Source organism: Malus domestica, chromosome 14, assembly GCF_042453785.1.
Source record: "Malus domestica chromosome 14, GDT2T_hap1".
Taxonomy (NCBI): domain Eukaryota; kingdom Viridiplantae; phylum Streptophyta; class Magnoliopsida; order Rosales; family Rosaceae; genus Malus; species Malus domestica.
Genome location: NC_091674.1, coordinates 1337344 through 1362496, shown reverse-complemented (window position 1 = coordinate 1362496; position 25153 = coordinate 1337344). Strand labels below are relative to the sequence as shown.

At 35.3% G+C, this 25153-nt stretch overlaps 3 protein-coding genes across 4 annotated transcripts; 1 reads left to right on the top strand and 2 right to left on the bottom strand.

The window, feature by feature from the left end:
- Window positions 1–51: 51 nt before the first annotated feature.
- LOC103424228 (glucomannan 4-beta-mannosyltransferase 9-like) lies at window positions 52–7328 on the bottom strand. Of its 2 annotated transcripts, XM_070812021.1 has the most exons (10): window positions 6905–7302; window positions 6426–6835; window positions 6198–6296; window positions 5409–5661; window positions 2368–2478; window positions 1767–1903; window positions 1243–1356; window positions 943–1142; window positions 649–846; window positions 52–546 (listed from the first exon to the last, which is right to left on the bottom strand). In XM_070812021.1, the coding sequence occupies exons 2-10, from the start codon at window positions 6753–6755 to the stop codon at window positions 384–386; spliced, it is 1605 nt and encodes a 534-aa protein (XP_070668122.1). In that variant the 5' UTR covers window positions 6756–6835; window positions 6905–7302; the 3' UTR covers window positions 52–383. The 2 variants fall into 2 exon arrangements, with proteins under 2 accessions (XP_070668122.1, XP_028948323.2); XM_029092490.2 differs by having other exon boundaries at window positions 6426–7328.
- A 10935-nt stretch (window positions 7329–18263) lies between these two features.
- On the bottom strand, window positions 18264–19049 carry LOC114821212 (uncharacterized). The gene has a single exon (XM_029093196.2). The coding sequence runs from the start codon at window positions 18872–18874 to the stop codon at window positions 18410–18412; it is 465 nt and encodes a 154-aa protein (XP_028949029.2). The 5' UTR covers window positions 18875–19049; the 3' UTR covers window positions 18264–18409.
- Window positions 19050–19979: 930 nt separating this feature from the next.
- LOC103453984 (uncharacterized) lies at window positions 19980–22620 on the top strand. Its single transcript, XM_029092871.2, has 6 exons — window positions 19980–20492; window positions 20978–21059; window positions 21443–21509; window positions 21628–21792; window positions 21998–22058; window positions 22258–22620. Exons 1-6 carry the CDS (start codon window positions 20252–20254, stop codon window positions 22425–22427), a joined length of 786 nt encoding a protein of 261 aa, XP_028948704.2. The 5' UTR covers window positions 19980–20251; the 3' UTR covers window positions 22428–22620.
- The last annotated feature ends 2533 nt before the right edge of the window (window positions 22621–25153 follow it).

Sequence of the window (25153 nt, the reverse complement as noted above, 5' to 3'; positions counted from 1 at the left end):
ATACCAAGCAACAAATTTTCTTGTACATATTTTGAGAGAGAGAGAGAACAATTGTGACATCTTCCATTCCCATGGAGTTTATTCATTTGAGCAAAATCAAACCAAAAAATGGAAAACAAAAAGTATCAAAGAAAAATCTCACAATTACAACCTAAAAGCCATTTCCCCTTTTGTGTTGCATTCCCATAACAACAATCTGTAAAACTTAATTTCCTTACTTTTCTTGACAATTCACAAGAGAACTAATTTTTCGAGTAGTCTCGATATCTTATGCTGTACGTAAAAAATTTGGCCGTCATTTTTCCTTTCGTTGTTGGTCTCCCTCTTTACAATCGCGCTGGTGTTCTTCGAAGAAGAGAATGATTTCATAGCGTTTCTGCAGATTAAGAGTTGGGAATGAATGTCCCAACATACCCGAAACCCATGATGAAGAAGGCAGTTGCTTGGATGTAAAGGAACATGAAGAAGTAGTTCTTCCCAAAGACAAAATCGTAACAGCCACAGAAGAAGAGGTACAATCCAACAGCTAGCTCTAACAGATGAAGTCTGTTAACATGTAAAAAGTACACACAAATGGCAAATTGCGGTCAGGCATTATCGAACATCAAATTCTCATTTTGGGGAAGTAGTATATGTGAGAATGTGTACCTTTCTCCGATCCTGAATCGAGATTTTCTAGGTAATTTCGTGGCTGCCTTCAAAGTCCTGAGAGCATCTCCAAGTTTCTCAGTCACGATCCACTCATTCACTCGACTAGCCTCTAGCAGACCAATGATTGTAGCCTTCGTACGGTGTAGTGACATGACGTTCTCAAATAGGATCCAGAACACCAACAAGTGGATTGACCTGCAAATTGTAGAACATGAATATCAAATGCCAACCGAGTAGAAGACAAAAAGAAATCGAAATGGAAAAACAGCGGAAGTTCAAAGGAAATCAGACCTTGGAGTGCCAACTGCATTGAGAATGGTAATAATGGAAGGAATATAAATCCCTCCCCACTTTGGCACCTCAACCTCAGGAACCATGACAGTTGAGGGCAAGACAATGCAGTAAAATACAAACGCGTTGATATGCGCTATGATCTTCCTGACAAAGAAGAAGCTGTAAATCACATGTACCTTCTTCCAGAACGTTACTTTCTGCATTAAACATATGAAGGTAGAGGGTTAGCTATTCACTCATTTCCACTTCACCTCCCACCCTTGGTTAAATTTGATACGATTTATGAAAAACGCTCACCTTGTTTCTTACAATTTCCATGACCATTTTCCTGAAAAGATTAGCTGGACCGCAAGACCATCTGTGCTGTTGGTATCGGTAGGCCTTGAAAGTGCTTGGCAATTCATTCTTCACCTATAGAGCAAACGAAATGAGGATATGATGTTTCACTCAAAATCCGTCATGAATCCAAAGTTTACGGTGCATTTGGAGTTGAAATCTACCAATTTTAGGAACAAAGTGGAGGCATAATCAAAAGTTGATGAAATGTAACTTAAAAATGCATTCAAAACAATCGGTTTTATACGTCCAAAGGTCAGATGAGACTTGCATCTCACGTAATGCAAATGCTAAGAGATCTGTCCCTCTCTACAAGTTGGGTTTCATGTCAGTACGTCGTTGAGTCAAAAGAACTAACTTTTTTTTGGCTTTCCTAAACCCTAAACCCTACTAGTGAGCAAAAACACAACATTTGGATCGATCGGTTAAACACTCAAAAATACGTTAATGCAGAAAAATATACAAGCACAGGACAGTAATGGTACCTGTATACTACCAAGATATACGAATTTCCAGCCTTTGAGACTCGCTCGAACGGCCAGATCCATATCTTCCACTGTCGTCCGGTCCTTCCACCCTCCGGCTTCATTGATTGCAGTAATTCTCCATACACCAGCAGTCCCTATATCATTATACCAACAGAACTGAGCATATACATACTAATAATACTACCTCAACCCATTTAGCTTATGGTAATACAATTTTCTTCCACTTCATAACAAAATGACTGTTAAAGTACATATATTAAGAAGAGTAATACTATTTAGACGACTCTCTAATACAAATGAGTTTTGCATACAACGATAGGGTCCACCACTATTAGAGAGTGTGCTGGTTTTCTCCACTGTGTAACTAAATGACTACTGAAGAGCAATTCGACTTGGTTGACAGACTGAATTGATACACTTACTGACATACATCATTTCTAATACAGATGAATCTCACGTATAATGATACTATGGTGGGGTGGGGCCACTTTTATTGAACAATGTGTCGATTTTATGGGCCTAAATAAAATTATTGTATATCGAAACAGAATTAGCCCTCAATTCAAACACATGACCGCTCAAAATTTGCGTAAATTACCATTGAATCCAAAGAAGGCGTGAGTGGAGGAGCCCACTTCTTGTTCGACAGTGAAATGATAATCCAGAGACATCTCTTGCATTCTTGTCATCAAGCACTCATTTGAATTCACTGCCAAAATAAATAATTGAAAAAAGAAGTCTGAAAACAGCTGCTGCAAATTCGGCTCGAGTTTTCAAAAAGTAATGAGCTAGCAGAAAGTTAGGTCAAATATGTATAAAAGTTAGAGAGGAGAGTGTGAGTGTGACTAGGGTATATAAAGAATTGAGGTCCACCATTAAAGATGGCCACATGCTGCTGTCCCATGTTTCAATGCATGCCTTTGCAAATTTTTATGTACAAACATGGAGAGAGTTTTCAATGTACCCGAGGAACACAGAGCGGTATAAGTGAAGAGAAAATTTTTGTTAAGTGTTCTTCCATTTGGATAATGACATATGCTTTTTTGATTAGATTTGAGAGAGAAAGTTAAAGGTATTCATACCATTTGCTTTTCAGAAAACACTTTCAATAAAAACACTTATAAACAAAAATGTTTTATGTGCAAAAGTATCTTTTACCAAAGCAATTCTAAACGAGCTCAAAAATTATTAAAATTCCAATACTTTTTTGGAAAGGGAAGAGATCCAGGGCCAATACTTTTTTGGAAAGCTCTAAATCTCTTCCACCAAAGTTCACTAATCAATTAACTCGAATCTTTGAAATTTAATCCATCGGCTATAAATATGGAGTCATTTTAAAAATTATAACAATTTTAATCGTTGAATCAAATTTAAAAGATTCAGATTAATTGATTAGTGGATTTTGATGGAAGAGATTCGGAAAGAATGAATCTCATTCCTTTTGGAAAAAACCCCTAAACACTATTCAGAAGCACTGTTTATTATTTCTGCCAAACAGACCTCGAATTCCAAAATCATTCCCAAAAAGACCTAGAATTTAATCTCCATAGACTATAGGTTACCCTTCAACATAGTCCATCCAAGCCTTCAGCCACAAAGCTGATATGTCACTAACAAACCTCTGTAAAAGTTGTTTTGCTTTAAATGATTTCAACTTAATTACTGTCAACCTATCAATATCTAATTAACTTGCGCCAAAATGTGTCAAATAATTTAATGAAAACCAAAAGTTTGTTGAATCACACGATAATAGTTAGAATGAGATTGAAATACCTATTTGAATATTTTTAGCTTTAAAAAAAGTGACTATCATGATAAAATTACTAGCTAATCTCTTAGTCTTTAAAAAGATGAATTATCGTGACAAAACCACTAGATGATATCTTTTAAAAATAAAGTTTGGGGATTATGTATCCAGCTAAGAGCTTTGCCATTTCTCCATTTGTGACCACAGATGCCCACAACACACCAACAACGAATATATTAATTGTTAATAGCATCACAGATGTATTAGACGGATTAAAACAGACAAAGTGCTGAAAATAACATCTGGGTTTTCTGGTCCTCAAAATTGCATGCATTGATGGAAATAGCAACAATGCCATTGATTTTGATTTTCCACACTGATTTTTCGTGTGGGTTGCTTTGGACTGTGGGTCCCAACTCCCAAGTAACCTAAATGCTCTGCTACGAGTGATATTTTTTTGGACCTAGATTGTCTGCCTCCCTCATCCTATACAATTCTCATCCTCTTCTATTTATATGGTCATGGTTAAGCCATATTAATATTTTATATTAATTTTTTATAGAAATAATAACACAAAAAACAATGGGAATATAAAATGTTGACGTGGCTTAACCGTGACCACAAAAATAAGAGGCGATAGAATGGGGAGGGCAGACAATCCAAGTCCTATTTTTTCATGGATCAGGATCCTTTCCTGAGCTTAAGAGGCTGAGCCTCTTGAGCAAATCACACGGACCGTTGGATTAAAATTCAACGACTACAATTATTATAACTTTAGAGGGACTTCCTGTTTGTAGTAATTGAATTTTGATCTAACCGATCGTGTGATTTACTTAGGAGGCTCAACCTCCTAAGCTCAAGAGATGATCCTGATCTTTTTTCACATGTTACAATATGTGTGCACAATAAGATCAAAATGTTCTGTTTTTATAGTTTATCAACTATATATAAACTACATGTTTTAATTTTAATAAAATAATCATGTCACGTGATTAGAGGTCGCACTTGGTGCGATGGCAAGTGCCTTCGCCCATGAGCGGTAGGTCTCGGGTTCGAGACTTGAGAGCAGCCTCTCCATAAAATGGGGTAAGGCTAGCCGACATTCACCTCTCCCAGACCTTGCGTAAAGCGGGAGCCTTGTGCACTGGGTACGACCTTTTAATCATGTCACGTGATTGTGTTTCGAAAACATCAAACATACACTCTAAAGAAAAGAGAAGAGACAGAAAGTTCGGACACGTGGCAAACAAAACAAGCGACAAGACAATCACAGCAAAGGAAAAAGGACAACCCAAGGAGCGGCCCACCTACTTCCTAGAAATCTTCTCAAACCAGCACAGAGGCACCGACAGTTTTCAAGTCAAGACAGATCCTGAGTTTAGGAATCCGGATCCTCTATTCCGAGAAGTTATGAATTGTGTTCGTTCTTTATGATTTTTATCAACTACGAGTTTAATTTTAAATAATAAAATTTTAAATTATTTATAACATACGATGTACAATGAATGAACACAATACGTAAATATTCAAAATCCTTACAAATCTGATTTTAAAACCCAACTAAAATAAACCAAAATCAAATTAAACACTACATTACAAAATAAGAATTAGATTCTGAAATAACTAAAAAACGCTTGTTTGATTATGGAAGCGATTTTGATTAATTTCGACAGAAAAACTTAAACCACTGAGGTCGTAAAAATGCTTTTCAAATAAGCACTTTCAACCAAATGTTTTTCTAAGACGCACTTATACTTTATAAATTTCAACGTGCTTTTACACAAACACTTGTATTAAAAGTGTGTATGAGCATAAGTGTTTTATCCAAAAGCAATTTCAAAACGGCCAAACGAATCAAAGAATTGAGAGTAATGGGGGATTAAAGAACTAACCGAACTTCCAGCGAGTCTGGACGAGGGCGAGCTCAGGGTTGTGGAGGAGGAAGGGGATGGTCCGCCAGAGAAAGTCGGGCTCCGGCTGGAAATCGGCGTCAAAAATGGCGACGAAATCGCAGCTTTTGACGTAACTGCGCTTCATGCCTTCTTTGAGCGCCCCAGCTTTGTAGCCATTTCTGTTGTCTCTTATTTCGTACTTTATGTTTATCCCCTTGCTTGCCCATCTTTGGCACTCCAGCTCCACCATCTCCTGCATTTTAATTTAACAATTAGTACAACCCAAATTTCCAAATTTTAACTTGGTAATTAAAAAATTTGAGCATTTGGGCTGTTTTTACGGGGAAATTGACTAAAATAATTTTACAAATTTCGATGGTTGAACTGATCAAAATCAAATACAGATGACATGTCAATCGAATATTTACGATATATCCACCAATACTAAAAAATAATTATATCAACTCTTAAGATTTGTAAGCTGATCATTTCCATCAATTTACTTTAAGAGAAATATTCTAAACTACTCAAATACTCTAATTTATGAAAAAGTGACTCAAATTTGGGTTCAAGGGGCCAACAGAATGGCTTAGCCAACTAAATTTTCTTTGAGAATTATTCCAAAACATAGGAAAATATAAAATTGGTATAAATTTGATGAAATGTTTGAGTTTTTATAAGCGTAGTTTAAGTCAGTTGGTCAGGCAGCCGAATAAACTCGTGCTCAAATTCCCTTTCCAAATATTTAGGTTGTTTAGACGTATAAAAGAAAAGATTTTTGCTAGTGACCTTGATGGTTGTGTCAGTTGAATCATCAAGTACTTGGACGATGATCCTATCGGACGGCCATGAAAGCCCGCATGCAGCTCCAATTGAAATCTGATAAACCTGCAACGACAATGAAATCACCAAAACACAAACCTAATCAATGTTATTAACTCAAAAACTAGACCGTAAATAAAACAGTTATCGTTTCGCCTCAAAACATAATTAAGGAAAAGACTTAAGGATAAGGACCTCTCGCTCATTGTACATTGGGATTTGGACCAGAACCATAGGATAAGCCGAGTTCCCGAGCTCCACGTCATCTTTCATGGGCTCCCATTTGTACCGCTTCTCCGGCTTCCGCCCGAAGAACTTGATCAGAACGATGACGACCGCCATGTACAGCCGCTCGACGAAGAGCATCACCGACATGATCAGACACAGAACGACGGCGAGTCGCAGCATAGGAACGATCAATGGGGCCTTGATCTGGTCCCAAATCAACCCCATTTGCATGGAAATGTCGTCTCTGGCGCCGAGAAATGAATCCGGGAGCATCGCCGCAGTCGGCAGTCGCTCCATTTGGGAGTTTTTCTTCGATTTTTCGTCGCAGAAAACAGAGGAGGAGCAAATGGGAGAGAAAAAAAGTGCAAAGACAAAAACTTTTTGGATTGTGAGAAAAACCCAGAAGACAAAAGTGGATTTTTATGAAAAAAATCACGAGAACTTACTTGTTTGATCGGAAAAACGATGGAAATGGAGAAGAGCTGAAGTTTCAGTGGTTCAACCTCCACCACATTTGATATTTCAAGCTCAAATGCACAGAAAAACACAGAAACAATTGACCGGCTGAACTGAATATTTATTTGTATTGGAAAAAAAAAAAAGCTCCGTTTCTTTTCTTTTCCCCCTTTTTTCTAAAAATACAGAGACTTTTCTGCTTCAGAAAACAAGGAAAAAACAGAGGAAGAACAACGCATATATGCGTGTGTGTGTGTATATATGTGTGTATATATATACACACAATGTGGCAACAGAAAAATCAGAAACAGAAAGGCAAAGGCTAGTTGTAAAATGTAATGGAAATAAAAAGCTCTCTAATTTCTTTGGGTTTTTAGGGTGTTTTGGCAGTTTTGTGGTCTCTCTCTCTACCTCTTTTATAAGCCTCCAGTTCAGTCCTCCCAAATATGTTTTTTTTTTTATTGAAACTTTAACCAAAAATCTTTGATATTAATTACTTTAACGAAAAATCATATTTTTATATTAAAAAATTAATTATGTTACTATTTACTTTACCTTTTATTTTGTCCTTATCATTAAAATTCAAAATTTTCAAATCATTTTCATTAGTTTTTTTTTTTAGCATTTTTCTAAATAGAAAACAGAAAAATGCAAACGTGCCGGCGGCGGGTTTTACCGGTGGCTGACATCATATGACGTCAATAGCCGTTTACCAAATTTGTCACCTAACGCTCATGATCATTAGTCTTTTTGGAGAAATTCCTATAAAAATGACTAAAAAAGTTAATTTTGAGTAATCATTTTTTAAGGTGGGATGTTTCCAACTATATTTCCATATTTACAATCTAATATTGGATGGGGAATGGGGATTTTGTTTTTTAGACAAAGAGAAAATATAGCTAAAACACAATATAATGGGGTTTTTCTACCATTTTTTAGGCGAGTTAATAGACATTTTTCAAATTGCCCAGTATTTGAACGGGTACTTTATAGTGGAGGGACACAGGAAATGAAATAATTTTCCTCTAATTGTATTTGGACATGTGGAGTACCGCTTTATATCTGATACTTGAAAAATTCTCTCTAGTCAAAGCCGCAATGCTGTTACATAATACACAGCAATTTCAGGGGTCGGTAGATCTTGTTTCGTTGCTCGGGTGCTCTATTTTTGGGAAAGAGCTAAATGACCGGCAACGAGATCTCCGAATTGCATTGCATCATGTAGTTTCTAAGGTGCGTGCAAGTATATAGGGTGGCAGTTCTCATACTCCCATTTATCCATTTACACTGGTTATTTCTGGCTTTTATTTTTTGAGAAATGAATAAGTAAATCATAAACATAAGTAAAACAATGTAAAAAAATAAAACGAAAATGTGAAAATTACTGTCTAGTATGTGTTGTTACTATAAGGGGCCACGCACTCTGGAACGTGGTCTCATGTCGGAGTTAGAAAAATATACATAAGAAGATCTTCCGAGAATCCTCCAAATATTTTGTACAGGTCCCTTTTGTACTTTTCAAGTGTTTGAAGTAATACCTACTGGGCATATTTCAACAGATTGCGTACAACACTTGACGAATTCTCTCGATATCACCCTTTGACAGATGTTGATATTTGTTGACATGTGTGGTTTGCTGACGACAACAAGACCAATAGGTGTTCAACGAAATGCTTCAGTAAATAAACTGAAATTTTTGGTGCGCTTCGCTAAGCTTCTATCTAAAAACTTGACCTCTAACACCAAAACGTCCAATATTCGAATCCTAAATCTGCCACCGGTTACTACAACAACTCAAAAGACGACATGTGTAATTCTCTTTATGTTATTTGTTCCTTTTTTTTCTTTGTCCTTCTGAAATAGTATTGACTATTGAGGCATTTACAAAAAGGCAAATAAAAAGTAAAAAGAAGAAAAAAAGGGAATAAATGTAGTCGGTCCAAAATCATGTAAAAGCATCGGTGTTGGCGTTGTCCATGCCGATGGAAGGAACAGCTCAGAATGTTGAAGGTTCTCGTGTGGCAAAACCTTTTGGTGAAAAAAAACAAATTAAAAAGAATAAAAAAAAGATGATTATGTTTGAGAGTATGGTCTTTGATTTGTTTACTGATCTCAAAACCCACTTCTAAGCTTAAATATTGTGTATTAAACATTACAATTATTGAATGTATGGTTATCATTGTTGAAATATTTCACATTGATCGTATTTATGAGAAAAAAAATTAAATATTCTCACCCACTCTAATTTATACCGAGGTCTTTTGTGATAAAATCTCACACCTGACGGATTGTACATGTTGTAATTAACAAGTTGAGGACAATCGGGTTGTTGGAAATGGAACTTTAGCCCGTCTCTGATAATTTGATATAATTAATCAAACAACAATTTATCAATCTGGGCATTTTGATAATGAGCTAATTATGTAGTCTAAGCATGACCTTTGCAGAAGAATTAGGGGTGGGCGGGGGTTGGTTTGGATCGGTTGGGTCAAAATTGCAAACCGAAACCGACAAAGCTGGGTCTAAAACCGATAAAGTCAGTTAGGGCTTGTTTGGTATCCTACTTGAGTTCAACTTTTTTAACTCAAACACGGTTTTTGAGTTTTAGACTTTGAATTCTTGTTTGGTAGAACTCTTTTTAAAAATTAGATTCAGAACTAACTTAAAAACATAGGCTATTTCTTAAAAACACTAAAAGTGAGTTTTTAGAGTTTTCCTACTATCTCCTCAACATCTTTTTTTTGCTCTTTCGTAACCCTCTCTTTTTTCTCTCTTAACCCTCTCTTTCTTCTCTCCCCACGTCACACTTTGTCTTCTCTCTCTCCTCGGCCTTTGTCTTGTCTCTTTCTCATTACACTCTCTTTCTCCTCACTCATTACCTTCTCACCGTAATTTTTTGCTCTCCCTATCCTCTTCGTCCTCTCCTTGTCTTTCTCTCTCCTCGCCAACTATTTCCTCTCTCTTTTCTCTTTCCCAATTCTTTCTCTCCTCCAATTTTTGTTCAAGGAAGTTTGAATTCAAACTAAAAAAATTATTTTTAAAAATTCAACCAAACAGATTTTTTAAATTTTGAGACTTAAAAGAATACTGTTTTTAAGTGATGTTATTTGAAAATTATTTTTAGGAACAACCAAAGTTTTTGGGTAGCATACCAAACAGACCCTTAACCGATAGTGGCGGGTTGGTTTGGATTGGTTTTTGGTTTGTGTGAAGACGAAAATACATAACAAATTATTTTCCCAAAAGCTACAGAACATAGCACCAATATGAGTGATTGCTCAAAGAAAAACACAAATGATGCAGCTCAAGGAGAGCACCAAATAGCAACTACTACCTTCTCCAAATGGCGACCCTGTTTTCCTTTCATAATTTCATTCCTCTCTGCTTGTTTAGGCACATAAAGGTTGCCTTTTCTTTTTGTTGTTTGCTTTTTTAATAAAAGGAAAAGTGACACACCCCGACCGAGATTGAGGCATGTTGGCCGTCACGTGAGGGTGACGTAGTCATGTGCATTGTGCGGAAGCAATAATGATAATAGAGAATACGAATAAATAAAAACCAACTCAAGAGTAACAGCTAAGATAAGTGCTAGAATATGTGTGAATACACAATCAGAGCGTAAGTAGCCTAAGTTTAGTCCATACAACAAGTACTAATTAAACGACATCCAAAGATGCCCTACATTTGTGATAGTCTGTCAGAACCTCTAATCAATCCTTGTGAGCCACTAGCGAACAAGCTTATCTAAAACCTGGAAGGGCGCAAATCAGAAAGTGTGAGTGGGCAAAAACAAAGCTTTTTAAAACCATTTCATTTATCAAATGCTCTAACCCCTCACCGTAAAACATGTATAATTTTCCCAGAAATGGAATATATATATATATATATATATATTTCAAATCATGCTTCACATAACCATAAACATAAGTATGTCATGTCAAATATAGAAAATAATAAGTAACTCAGGTGAGAATAAGCTCATGGAAAATAACATATTAGCCGGAACCCCTGCAGAGGTATGTACGACTGAATTTATAGCTCATTAATCAATCTAGCTGGAGTCACCGCCAGTGACCTATACGGCACTGCACCTGCACACGAGTCGAAACCATTGTAATGGTCTGTACGACAAGACTGAGTGAATATAGTTATGCTCAATGCTACGTTCTCATGATAGTTGTGCAATAAATCGTTAGTCACTTATGAGTCGGAACCACCTATAATGGTCTGTATGACAAAGCTATGCACCTAAATTGGATCCAATGTGAGCATATGGTGCGGGTAATGACATCATAAACAGACATGTACCTTATCTCTAACTAAATCACAATCACTGAGGTGCAGGTTTATAAGCTCGAAGTTTCTCAATTAATCACAACCATTCAATTCACATTCATAATTCATAAACTTACCTGAGCGTCCACAGCACCAAATCACATTTATGCATACAATTCTAACTCATGGTTTAAGCATAATTCAATAGGCATGGCATTTTCAAAGCATACTTTCATTTAAACACATTTTCTGGGAAAATATCAAGTATATAAATATATACTGAAAACCAACAGCCCACTCACTGGTATGTCGAAGGGTCGTAGCCCCAGAGTCGCCCTTGACTGCGCTCGTCCTCGAGATAGGTCTCACCTATATGCGAAATAACTGAATAAACGTTATTTAAAGCATATGGACAAAACTAGTTAATAACTTCTCATACATTGCTCAAATGGGATGTTTGAATACACCAACATGATCTACACACTTTCACGAACATCCTCATATTTTTAGAAAAAAAATCCAATCACCCACGCGCGAGTAACCCTGACAGAAACCTAACTGCCATTAGGAATATTCCGTTAAAAAACAACAAAAATCGTTAAGTCTACCTGACGGCGTTAGAATATTCCTTCCAGTTTCTGTCCTCTTCCTTTGAACTTCGGCGACCGTCGCTGTCGCCGGAAACTGGAAAATCTTAAAATCCTTATAACTTCTTCATTTTTGCACAAAAACTCATGAAACTTATACCAAATTAAGCTTACAACGAGTAAAACACTTTCTTACCAATTTCAAGCTCCAAAAATTACGGAATCACGTCGGAAAATTCCTCGATAATTCTGCCAAATTGCAACTCGTCAAAACTAGGTATCCTGACGTTCATTTTGCTTGGTTTTTCTTCTCCAAGCTTCGTAAGAACGTCCTAAAGCTTCCTATGCGCTTAAAATCCCCTAAAACATCCTAAAACTTCCTGTGCGCTTAAAATCCCCTGAAACATCCATAATTACGACCACGTGAACATTACTCAAATTGGGGGTGATGGTTTCTCGGGGATTTGAGGGTTTCACGATCTAAAAATGGCATATATGAACTCAGAGACTTGCAAGGAGTTCGAATCTTACCTTCTTGACATCGATCCGTGCGTATATGGTTGGTTCCAAAGTTCATCCGTACAATTGTACGGATTTTTCAGAAAAATCCGTGAGGGAGGAGAGAGAGAGCACGGGTGTGGTGTGTGGGTGTGTTATGTGGTCCTAGTTTGTCCCCAACAAACCAAAACAAAACACTTAAGTCCTTCCGAAACTTAGGGAAAATTAGGAATGAAACCGCAACCAACATATCACACACCATAAGGTTCAAGGGTATAATTGTAATTTCATATCGTCGAAAAATAATACTCCGGGATGTGCTGTGACAAAAAGGGACTCCTAAACTAATCATGTTTTATTTTTATGTGGTGGATACAGAGTAACTCGTAAATAACTAATTATTTATATTATTACACGTATTAATTATGGTTATAAAAATAAAATAAGTATATGCGGGTCAGTTCAGTTAACCGCATCTGAAGAATTTTGAAAACCGCTTGCCAAACCGATTATGATCGGTGCGGTTCGGTTTAAGCACCAAAAATTAAAAAAAAATTAAAAAAAACCCTACCAAATCAACCCATCGGTACGGTTTGGACGGTTCAATCGGTTTTTTTTTAATGCCCAACCCTAAGAAGGATGATACGCATAGATCGAGAAGTTGTTTAAATTTTTTTACAACCAAAAAATTTAGAGGTAAAAGTATTCACCATTTAATTCAACCATGCACTAATGTAAGACTACTCTTTGCGGCCTTAGATTTATATCGAGTCAACGTACACCAATAGAGTGTGTATAATTAGGTAGAAATATTGGCCTTATAAACGACAGAGAGCGTAACAAACTTGGAGGAATATGAAATTCAAAAACCAAATTGAATAATAAATGACAACTCGTCGTTCACAAACACTAAAACCTAACGACTACCACTTAAGCCATTTAGTCCTCCAAAAATTAATATTTTAAAGACTATTTTGAGGTTACATGTTGCTTGTCACGATACCAAATTTAGCCTGAATCTTTTAGCCTGACTCTCTTTAGCCCTTTAATTAGGGACTAATTTTATCAAATTTAAGACTAAATGTGGCCTAGAGCCTTTGGTTAAAAATGACCTTATAAGTGAAGAATAATTATATTAACCCGTAATGATGACCCTTATTTGTGTATGACTGTGAAAATTTGTGTCCAATTTACAATTAATTAATAGTTGCATATATCTCTGAAAAAAAACTCTGAATTAATAGTCACCTATCTATCTTTTTCATCACCTAAAACTAGTATGTTGTTCAAAGCATATCCAATTTACAATTATTTGCATTAGCATTTTAAATTTTTAATGTCACCAATGAACAAATTTTTTCAATTTTGGAATGATCCCCTTTCACATTTCAATCTGCAGTGAGTTGATCCGTATTAGAAAAATGATCAATAATGTAATTAATTCTGTGTCTAGATTTATTATGTCAATTATATCAACGAAAACTATTGAGATTTTTCTTAATTTAGAGGAGATGATACGAAAAACTAGTTAATATTTCTTTTAATAATTGTTGTTTTAAATCAAATGGTAATGCTAGACCAACTATTTAGACTAAATTTTGTAAACCATATGGCATGGTTGTTGATTATTGGATTATTACTTAAGCGTTGATTAACGTGTTTATTTATTATTTGAGACATATCACATGATTAACGTGTTTATTTATTTATTTTTATTTTGGAAAATAAAAAATAAAAAGTTGATTTGCCTATAATTACTCTATAGGAAAACCAATCAAGTGAAGTATTCAATTTTCCTATGTTGTGTACATATTCTTTAGGATAGTGCTATTTACACACTTATTTTTACTTCCCACGCATGCTTGTTAATTTTTTGTCTTTGATCTTCTTCAAATTCATTCAATCTGACGATCGGAAATTAAGAGGGTTGTGTAGGAGGTAGAAGTGGGTGTTGGATAGCACTATCCTTTTTTTTTTTACTGTGGTTAGTGCACTTAACTTTTTTTTTTCAAAGAGATATATAGCTCGTTTGGACTTTGAAAATGACTAAATACGCTTTTGGTGAAAATATTTTTTAAACCAATCTTTAGTAAGAATACAAGTAAATCCTAGAAAAATACTTGAAGTGCTTCATAGAAGAAACATATAACTATAAGAAGCACATAACTGATGCTTCTTGAATGAAACATTTCAAGTGCTTATGAAGCCCAAAAACAATTTGTCTAAAAGCAGTTTGACATTTTAATCATATATTATTTATTCTTTAATTATTTTATATTTTCTGTTTTTTGGGGTCTGAAAACTTTTTGGTGGGCTTGGAGCCCATATGAAATATAATAGAAATGATCTCCCATCCACCATGTTTTAACAAACTTGTTATACAATTCTCTTTGATGTTGTTCACTCTATTATGTTATCTAATGTGAAATATGTCTTTGTTGAACTAGACACCATACCATATTCCACTCACCTCACACCCATTTTGAATTTGACTCGGAAAGTATGTTCATAAGTCCCTTTCACCATATTGTATAAATAGAAAAAAGTGAGAATAAATGAAAGGCGAAAAAAAAATCAGCGTTCAGACTTTTAAAAATTATATTTTAGCCTAAAATGAAATTAAAAATAATTTGCCTTGTAGTTAGGCTAAATGTTGAGAAAGGATTAGGTTAGGTCAATGATTCGATTCTTATTATTTCATCTTAATCACAACAAACTTTGTGAAAAACTTGAAGCTAGTGCACAAAATGTAGCAATCTCAACAAGTTAAGTTATATCTTTTTCATGGCTAATTACTTGTTTTGTATGAAACCAAGAAAATTGTTGAACTTTGAAATTAAGTAACCAAACTGTGTACATTTACAAGCAAAATTATACAGTAAGGATAGGGGGAAGCTTTGAACCTTGTAACTAGTGGGTTGAAGTCTTGAAGAGAAAAACTCTAACAGAGCAATCCACCACTTGCAGCAAATTTCATATTTTCTTGTACAAAACTTGTTATTTAAGTTGCATTTTGAATTTCCGTTTCATTAAAGATATAATTTCAACAATCATTTTTTCTACTCTTCGTAATTTTAGTTTTATATATTTTAAGGAAAACTAATGAAAATAACTTGAAAAATTTGAGTTTTAACGATAAAGACAAAATAAAAGGTAAAATGAATAGTACCAAGATTGACTTTTTAGTGTAAAAATGTGATTTTTCGTTAAAATGAATAGTACCAGGAGCTTTTCGTTAAAATTCTCTATATTCTATCCAAATATCATAAATAAATAACAATGTGAAGGGTAGAAATTGAGTACGCAAATCATTTCTCATATAGATTCTAAATAGTGAGCCTCAATCTAGATGATTAACCATAAGAAATTGGCCGAAGAAGATAGTGGCGTAAAATATTAAATTTGTGCTTTAACTTTTTTTGAGTTGATTAAATTTGAGATCTTCACTTTGGATCCCTTTAATAACTTTTTTTACATTTTTGTGGCTAATCATTTCAAAGATGATTTCCAAGCCAGCTGAGACTCCATTGACGAATGGAATGCAAGCTAATCATTTCTGCCATATTAGGAGATAAAGGGAAATTGATCCCATTACTTAATACAAATCATTCTTCACGCACGCTCTTGAAAAAACTTTCTTTATCTCAAGTAATACGACATTAGACGAATCCAAACAAGTAATTAACAAACTTAACGCAATTGTTAGTTTGTCAATTATCATTAAAAAGGTTGGAACGCCCCTTTTGCTTCAGATATGCAGAGAGCCAGAGACATTATTCGTTTCAGCAACCAGCCATCAAATCATTCTCCCCTTAACTTAAGACTCCTTGTGCTGTCATCCATTTTGTTCTTCTCTGGAACAAAACCTTGCGTATGGCTTTCTTCATCTTCAAATAATAAATTCAAATGATTGGACAATTCTGGTGAGAGATCCACAACATCTCTAACACGTGTCACTCCAGATACTTAAATTACTTGAAAATTCAAGATTACAACAATGTAACGGATATTTAACAGCTAGGCATTTATTGCAGAATTCCAGAAAATTTAACAAGTGCAACTGCACCACGTAAAAGACAATGCATGCTATACATCGATGTTTCGTAAAAATCTTGTCCTTGTTTAATTGAAATTCACAAAAATTCAAGATTAGAAAAACACTTTCAAACAAACGTGCCGAGAAATTTGGATTTTCAACGAAATTTGGTGTTCTGAACAAGATGGTCAATGTCACTTAATACTACGATCTAATAGTATTCATTTTCACTTGTAAGTGAAAGGTTCTAGGTTCGATTCTTGCCAATGATAAATTTGAACTACATTATTGCTAGTCCATTGTGAGATTAAGCTTATCGTCTCCCTCTTAGTGTACATAATATCATTTGTTATAAAAAAATAAAAATAAAATAAAAAAGGTGGTCAATTATTAATGTTAGCTTCAGATAGGGAGTCCAGATATCACGAAAACAAAATACTGAGACGATGATGAGTCAGACACTTAATCCATAAGATTTTTTTTGGGGTGAAATAATCCATAAGTTTAGAATACGGAAAGTGATGTAAAAACGATTATAGTGTGGCATTAATTGGCTTCCGTTTTTGCATATGGTTCAATATTTTAGTGAATAAGTCCCAAGTTAAAAACTCTTTCTTTTTTTATTGTTGTAATAATTTCGAATTTTCTATTCTCTTTAACGATAATAATTATATAACAATAACAACAACAACAAAGCTTTTTCTCACTAAGTGGGGTCGGCTATATGAATCTTATAACGCCATTGCGCTCGGTCCTGTGTCATGTCCTCTGTTAAATCCAAGTACTCTAAGTATTTTCTTAGAATTTCTTTCAAAGTTTCCCTAAGTCTTCCTCTAACCCTTCAGCCCTGGATATGGCATCACTCTTGAACTTCCATGTTGGACAAGTTAATGCTTACGAAACTGTTGCATGGGAGTGACGTGATGAGCTGGGTCACCATTTGGGTTTTATCAATTAAATACTAGAAGATCGCTTCATTTGATTAAGGCCTTAGCTATTGAACATGATCTTTGTTATAGAGTATGATTCTCACTTCTTCAAAATTTTATTTTCTTCACCTATTTGAACTGCCACAATTAAGACACGTCAACATCTTGTGTTGACTTTTTTATAGAGAGTAAAAGAAGAAAGTGAGGAGCGAGGAGAGAAGGGGAGGATAAGGCAATAGGAGGGGAGGAGATTGGTTGAACAATTTTTTACATGACCCGTTAACCCGACAATAAATGACATGAAAATAACAAATTTTGAGTCAACCTAATAAGAAGTCAGGCCCTTATCGAGTAACCCATTAAGAACCCGTTAACATATTGAGTTACTATCATGTCACCGGTTAAAAGCCGAATAAAATATCATTTGTCAAATTTAAACATCAAGCATGATAATTTCTCACACAATCCGTTAACCTGACTTAAAACAACACGACCCGTTGAATAAGATCCTTATTAGGTCACATGTTAAAAACACATTAAACCTATTACGATAACAATTATAACACGAAAATAACACAAATAAAACAAACACAACTCGTTTATCAGACCTTAAAAAAGGCATCTAGACAAGCATAAAATCAACAAAGAGGCTTGAGGATGATTTTAAAGGTCCACATGATCTGTATAAAGACCATATGGGTGCTTTAGGCCAAATTTCGTTGTTTAAAAGCCCAAAGCAACATATTTTAAGTTTTTTAAGTTTTCCACTTAATACTACATTTACTAATGTTCTTCTTTGTTGTATGCGAAAAATCTTAAATTTGAAGTTTTGCTACATTATTACTAATTTATTATGAAACTGAACTCTTCCTTCTTAATATTAAAAAAAAAGAAAAGAAAAAAAAAGATGGTGGATGTGCAACACAAACCCGAAGGCGCAGAACATGCTTAATATAAGCCCACACAATTTGATCTTCCACAAGATTAGGGACCAAAATTTAGAAAGTGAAATGTTATCATAAAATTCAATACAAGATTAAAGCATATTTATTAAAAGAAAGCATACATAATTTTTCATGCAAAACCAAATAATTACACGCCAGACAGGTCACAACATTTTAATTTTAGTAAGCTCTTCTAGTACACCGTTACGTTACAAAGATCAGCAACTTAAGTCTGGAGGTGACGAGGGCTAACCACCTCAATTCTAGCAACCCCCTCCCTGTCCTTCGCCGCCTTCGCCACCTCCACCTCCCCCACAACCAACCCCGCCGCATCATCGTCCTCCCCCTTCACAATCTTCTTCTCCGTCTCCTCATCCACGTAGTTCGGATCCCTCTCGTCGATCGCCGGCGGCACCGGGTCCATCTCAACTTCCACCTCGTCGCCAGGTCCCTCCCAAGTGTACTTGCCGCCGTGGCCCGACTTAGGCGGCGGCCTCCCGATCCCAGTCCCGTCTCTCGGGTGGCGTTCGAGTCGCTGCACGCCTTTGTCTATGAGCTTCTTCTCGACGTACTTGATGCTGTCTATGTTGTGGGTGGGGAGCTCCATCTTCTCCACCCTCTTACGGCCCTCCTCGTCGTGGGTCACCGCCCGGATCGTCACCTTGTCTTTCTTGTCGTCGATTGGCTTCATTTTGTTATGCACTCCAAGTTTTGATGTTATGCCTCACTGAACTAAAACCCAGGTCTCTGTCTTTACTCTTGGGTGTGTATATAAGAGAGAGAGAGAGAGAGAGAGAGAGTACTAGAAGGTGCTGGAAAAGTGGGCTATTACTACAACCTTCTGCCCTGTGGAGGTATGGGAGACTCCCACGTTTTGTTGTAGGAATTATTATCCTTTATGTGGTAACTTTGAGAAGCTTCTGCACAAATTTTGAAGAATTTTGGACCATGGTGCATGAATTTTGTCTTTACAAGCCCAATTCTTAGAAATCTTTGTTGTTATAATGGGCTAGAAAGAAAACTGCAATTTGGGCTTCATTAATCTTGGGTCGGTTAAAAGAAGTGGATATCCAATTGTAGTTGTTGGTTGACATTGCTTCAATACGTGTCACGTGACGAGAAAGAAAGAAAAAATATATGACTCCATATGACGATTGTGTGAGTAGTGATGCAGGGACAACTGGTCCAGACCGTTGAATATTGGAGAATTTTAATGTTCTACTTTAAAAGCAAAAAGGATTTGGACTGAGATGACCAGACACTACAATTAGATATTAAACTCGTCGTCTAAATGAGTAAAACTTAAGAGCCCCTCTTTATAAGTGAATAGTAAGAGCATCTCCAAAAAAAGATGTTAAAATGTCTACATAAGCTATAACAGTAAAAAAAGATCACACTAATGTTCTCCAACCAAAATGTCAAATTCTATGTGGCGATAACATGAATTGGTAGCAAGAGAGTTGCTGTCAAATTTGAGAGCAGCTTCAAAATTAATTATGAATGCTTTTTATTACTTCCCTCTTGTTAAAAAGAAATGGTGACCAGTTCGAATTTCATAATTATTAAATGCCTTTTATTAAGTTTTTATTAATTTAATCATTTATTTTATAATATAATAAAATAATAATTTAATTTGACATATCGGGTGGACAATAAAACTTTGAAAGATGTCAAAATGTCATTTAGGTTGTCAAATTTTAATTTTAAGTTCAAAATTTGACATTTCATTTGAAGATATTCTAATATCATATGATCACGATTAATTTTTTAGTCAAATATCTCACGTCATAAAAAATGAGTGGCATTTTTCAAGTCATTCTCATCTTTTGACTAGGGTATCCAAAGCCATTTGCAGGACCATTTTTCTCTTTACTCTTCGGTTTTTGCCACCATTTACTAGATAAACATATACAGAAGATGAAAAGCCAACAGTCTCTTCTTCCTCTATAAATTGACCGACAAACATTTACCGAAGATGAAAAGCCAGCAGTCTCTTCTTCCTCTATAAACCGACGACACCATATGTTAATCGGCAAAATTGCTACTTGTTACATCATTGCTTTGAACAATGGCTGATGAAAAGATCTGTAAAAACAAGCATCAATATGTCAGCGATGACGGCGACGATGATGGCAACGAAGACACCGGAAGCGATTGCGGCCTTTCTCTGGAGAAGCTAAACATAGGATCAAGGAAGAAGCTTGTAATCTTTAGCCTCAATGGCTTGATCGTCCACAGAGTTTCCCTCCACTACGGGACAAAAATTCCGAGCAATCGTACTCCTGATGGCACATATGGAAGCTATCTAGGTGCGTACACCAATCTTTGAATTAGAGTGTTGTTCATAGCATTTAAAGGTAATTTAAATTATATTTTGTAAACCTAACGTGGTTGATGAATGTCGGATTATTATTAAGTGTTGTGAGACAGGTGAGAGTGAAATTTCGTGTAGGGGGAAATCTGAAGATCTACTAACATGCATATTTTTTTATTGTTGACATATCACAGGATTTGCAAATATAATTTAAAAAATTTGTGTACCTAGCATTACACTTTCAAAAAAGTTTACCAACGACTTATGGATAACGATGAGTTTCTCGTCTACTAGAGCTTGTAGCATGATGTCTACCGAGTTCAAATTGTCCTTCTCTTAGTATGAATTATAATAATAATATCGTTTGTATTAAAAAACAGTAAATAAAAAAAATACTTAGAATTAATACTACATGTTACATTCGCAATTTACAATGTACATTCGCCTTAGGTTTGACCACCCTCTTCTTTGACGTTGCAGTTTTTAAGAGACCATTTTGTGAGGAATTCATGCAATTTTGTTTCGAAAGATTTGAAGTTGGAATATGGAGTTCTGCCCAAGAGTAAGTGCACACCCAATGTTTTATATTCCAATTATTTTTTATGGCATGTTTATTATCAACTATGAATTTGGGAACTTATAGCAGGTAACTCAAACTGGCGAAATGAATCAACTTTCATTCCGAGAGTATCTAATTCCTGATTTTAAGATGAAACCCACATTATTTTTTTTATTTATTTTTTGTTTTTGACTGTAAACATGAAGAAGTTAGGAATTAGAACGATATCATTTAGTCTTGTGCTCGTTTTTGGCAAGTAAACATGTTATTAGTGTTCTTGTCTACCGATTATCATGTCGAGTTATACTTCTGTTTCTTCATGATTTTCATTTGTCATATACTTCCTATTCACTCTGTTTATTGTGCTATGAATGACTGATTAACAGAAAAAATGTGGATAGTGTTTTGGATTGTGTAATGGGAAAGCTGAGAAGACGACTGTCATTTGTTTGGGTAAGAACTGTAAGATATTAAAGCTATACACACATATACATATATTATTGAGATATATATATATATATATTGGTAAATGTTTGGTGACAAGATTTGCTGATATGTATTTCTTCAATAGGATCAACATGAATGTACTGACTCTGGGTTGAAGTCGCTAGAGAATAAACACAAGCCTCTATTTTTCAAAGAACTGGACAAAGTGTGGAGCCATTTTAGCGGGAAGTATTCAGAATCTGATACACTTTCCATTGATGATAAACCTTACAAGGCCCTATTGAATCCTGTATAGTCATCACAAATCTGCCTTCCTCCTTTTTTTTCGGACTCCCGTTTTCTCCCTCGGCACTCCAATTTTTCCTAGGTTTCGGATTGAATTTTGAAGGAGAATCAAATGACAGAAATGGAAGGAGTGCAGAAGGGGTAAACGAGAGTGCAACAATGGCCATCCTGAATCATTCTAAAGTTGTTTTCCTTGTTTCATGTCACAGCCTAACACAGGTATCTTCTTGGAGTCATATGATGCTGAGAATGACAACGACAAAGACTTAGGTATGGCGAGAATTTGATACATTTATTATTTTGGAAGTGATTACCGCATGCTCATTTTCTCCTCTTGTACTGTATATTTTTAGCACACAATGAACATGCGTGTTCGGATATCATCTCCCTTGAGAATTAACATCTGAAATTCTACCACTTGCTTAACCTAAAAGCCGATTTTTCTTTTTTCTTGGACTGTTGGAAATAGATCCAAAGGGGGAACTTGGGAAGTATTTGGATGGCCTTGCAGATGCAAAAGATGTGCAAATTTATGTGAAGGGAAGCCCTTTTGGACAGCCTGCAATTTCACCTACTCATCCGGATTGGAAATTCTACTCGAATGTTCTTCGTAGACTCCAAAAGCGGCACAAGCGTTGAGAGACTCGGCTTTCATGTTTTAACATGAACTGTTGTCAACTTTAAATTTCAACATCTGCTTTTTGTTTGCAGCACCTGAACTGAACATGTTTATCTTCTGCTACCTTCTGTGTTTGTCTAGCTGTTACTGTCGTTGCAATACATTCTGTTGGATCGTTCGACGCTTTCGCGTCGACGGAATCTTTCTTCGATAGTTTTGTTCCAAGTTATTTCTAATTCATCAATGTATGTCGTACAAAATCGCCAGTGTATATTAACAACTCCGATACGAACGGATATACCTCTTTTTAAATTTCAGAAGAAATAAATTGGGAAATTACAAGGAAAGGTAACTTGAAGAGAAAATGTAGCCTACTGCTAAGCAGTATGGGCGTGGCAGAAGTATAGCAGCTTAAGAAATGTCGTTTTTTACAGGGATTGAATGAATAATTTATTTTAAAATCAAATCTTAGTTAATTATTTGAAAACAAAGTTTAAAAAAGGGTGATTTTATGACCTAAATTAAGAAAAACGAAATTAATTTAAAAAGTTAACTGAAATCTGCAATTTTAAAGAAGGAAAAAGGAAACAATTTTTAGAATTCAAAGTGAGAAAGTACTAGGGTTCCGCCGTCATCCTAATAATCTTGTGTAGTTCTTCTAATTTCTTATGAATTACACATGCATATTTTGAAGGTTAGGTTTTCGTAAAATATATCCTACTTGGAACCTCCAACATAGAACATATATCTAACATGCAATCCGTCCGTGACGTCGTGCACATGTAAGACTTATTAAGTTTTGTGAAAACCTTTTGAAAAACTATGTAACCCTTAAGATGTGTTGTCCATCCTAAGAAGTTACACATATTAACCACAATAAGCCATAGTCAATTTTAGGGACAGCCCTCCGCCAAAATTGCATCAAATTACTTTTCGAAATATCCTAATGGTCGTGAATCACTAAGACAAATAGATAGTTTAAACCGATGATTAACAATCCAAAACTTGCATGCATAAATTCATAAGCAAATTAAAAAAATACTTCATATTCTTGCTAAGGATCATGGTCTCACCCTAGCAAAGAGAATTAGTTACGCATATTTATAATTAAAAATCACAAAGTCTTTATTGAAATAGAAAAAGAATGAAAACACCTTGAAAATATAAGTCTTGAAATCTCTAAGCTTTGCCCAAAATCTTCTCCCAAAAATTGCATGATAAAAACCCTAGGGCTAGCCAAAAAGGCTTATTTATATGCTAATTAAATCCTCCTAGTAAAATGTCTTAGAATAAGACTAGGAAACCAAATAAATTTAAATAAATTAGGAAACATAATTCTAAATTGACTTGGTAAATTTGCTCAAAATTCTGCACAACCACATTTTGGACCTATATCAGCTTCAAAAATGGCCCAAAATAGCTGGATTTAAAGCTTGGACTATTATGAACACTTCTCCAGAAGGCCACGAACTCATTTGAGGTCATTTTGAGCTCCAAAAATTGCATTTAAGCCAAAAAACATCAATTTCCAGCAACTCGTACTGCTTCTTTATTTAATCGCCAGAAAATAACCGCTTCGTAGAAATTGCTAAAATTTTGATACAAACAAGCTAAGGAACACACGAATGTCCTCCAATTTGAATCACTCCAAAATTCATCCGTTTGATTACGTTTCGCTCCGGATGAAGTCGAATGTCCAATGTTGAAAATATAAAGCACAATATCAAAATTCTACCAAAATAATTATCAAATTATACTAAGAATATGATAAAACATATAATATAATATTAACTCATCAAAATACCCGCAAACTCAGCTTTTTGCTTGCCTCAAGCAAAACAAAACTAGAAAATAAAAGAAAAACTAAAAAACTTAAACAAAATTAACTAAGACACACAAAAAAATTCACCTTCAAATTGTAATCCATAAAAAGCGTTAAAAATTAAAACATCTTTCCAAAAGTTCCAACCAATCCCACTACAAAGTCTAAGCCATTTATATTCAGTTAGAATTCATGAGCTTCCCTTGGTGTAGAGTGAACCAACATAGTTAAAGAGACTCGACTAAAATTCTTACCTCTTGTCCTTTTTATTCACTACTTCACACATACTAACCTAAAAAATATCTATTATCATTGGATCACGATTAATTTTTTAGTCAAATATGTCACGTCACAAAAAATGAGTGGCATTTTTCAAGTCATTCTCGTCTTTTTACTCGACTAAGGTATCCAAAGCCATTTGAAAGACCATTTTTCTCTTGACTCTTTGGTTTTTGCCACCATTTACTCGATAAACATATACAGAAGCTGAAAAGCCAACAGTCTCTTCTTCCTCTATAAATTGACAGACAAACATTTACAGAAGATGAAAAGCCAGCAGTCTCTTCTTCCTCTATAAACCGACGACACCATATGTTACTCGGCAAAATTGCTACTTGTTACGTCATTGCTTTGAACAATGGCTGATGAAAAGTTATGTAAAAACGAGCATCAATATGACAGGGATGACGGCGACGATGATGGCAACGAAGACACCGGAAGCGATTGCGGCCTTTCTCTGGAGAAGCTAAACATAGGATCAAGGAAGAAGCTTGTAATCTTTAGCCTCAATGGGTTTATAGTCCACAGGGTTTCCATCCACAACAAGACAAAAATTCCGAGTCAATCGTGCTCCTGATGGCACATATGGAAGCTATCTAGGTACGTACCACAATCTTTGAATTAGAGTGTTGTTCATAGCATTTA

What these genes read in the sequence shown, in the direction of transcription:
- LOC103424228 (XM_029092490.2), bottom strand. Translation starts at nt 6,755, where the DNA reads ATGGAGCGACTGCCGACTGCGGCGATGCTCCCGGATTCATTTCTCGGC. An exon ending in CAACTGACACAACCATCAAG is followed by an intron (nt 5,662 to 6,197) that starts GTCACTAGCAAA and finishes ATTAAAATGCAG; the next exon opens with GAGATGGTGGAGCTGGAGTG. An exon ending in CCAGACTCGCTGGAAGTTCG is followed by an intron (nt 2,479 to 5,408) that starts GTTAGTTCTTTA and finishes TTATTTTGGCAG; the next exon opens with TGAATTCAAATGAGTGCTTG.
- LOC114821212 (XM_029093196.2), bottom strand. Translation starts at nt 18,874, where the DNA reads ATGAAGCCAATCGACGACAAGAAAGACAAGGTGACGATCCGGGCGGTG.
- LOC103453984 (XM_029092871.2), top strand. Translation starts at nt 20,252, where the DNA reads ATGGCTGATGAAAAGATCTGTAAAAACAAGCATCAATATGTCAGCGAT. An exon ending in CACATATGGAAGCTATCTAG is followed by an intron (nt 20,493 to 20,977) that starts GTGCGTACACCA and finishes TTGACGTTGCAG; the next exon opens with TTTTTAAGAGACCATTTTGT. An exon ending in ACAAGGCCCTATTGAATCCT is followed by an intron (nt 21,793 to 21,997) that starts GTATAGTCATCA and finishes TTCATGTCACAG; the next exon opens with CCTAACACAGGTATCTTCTT.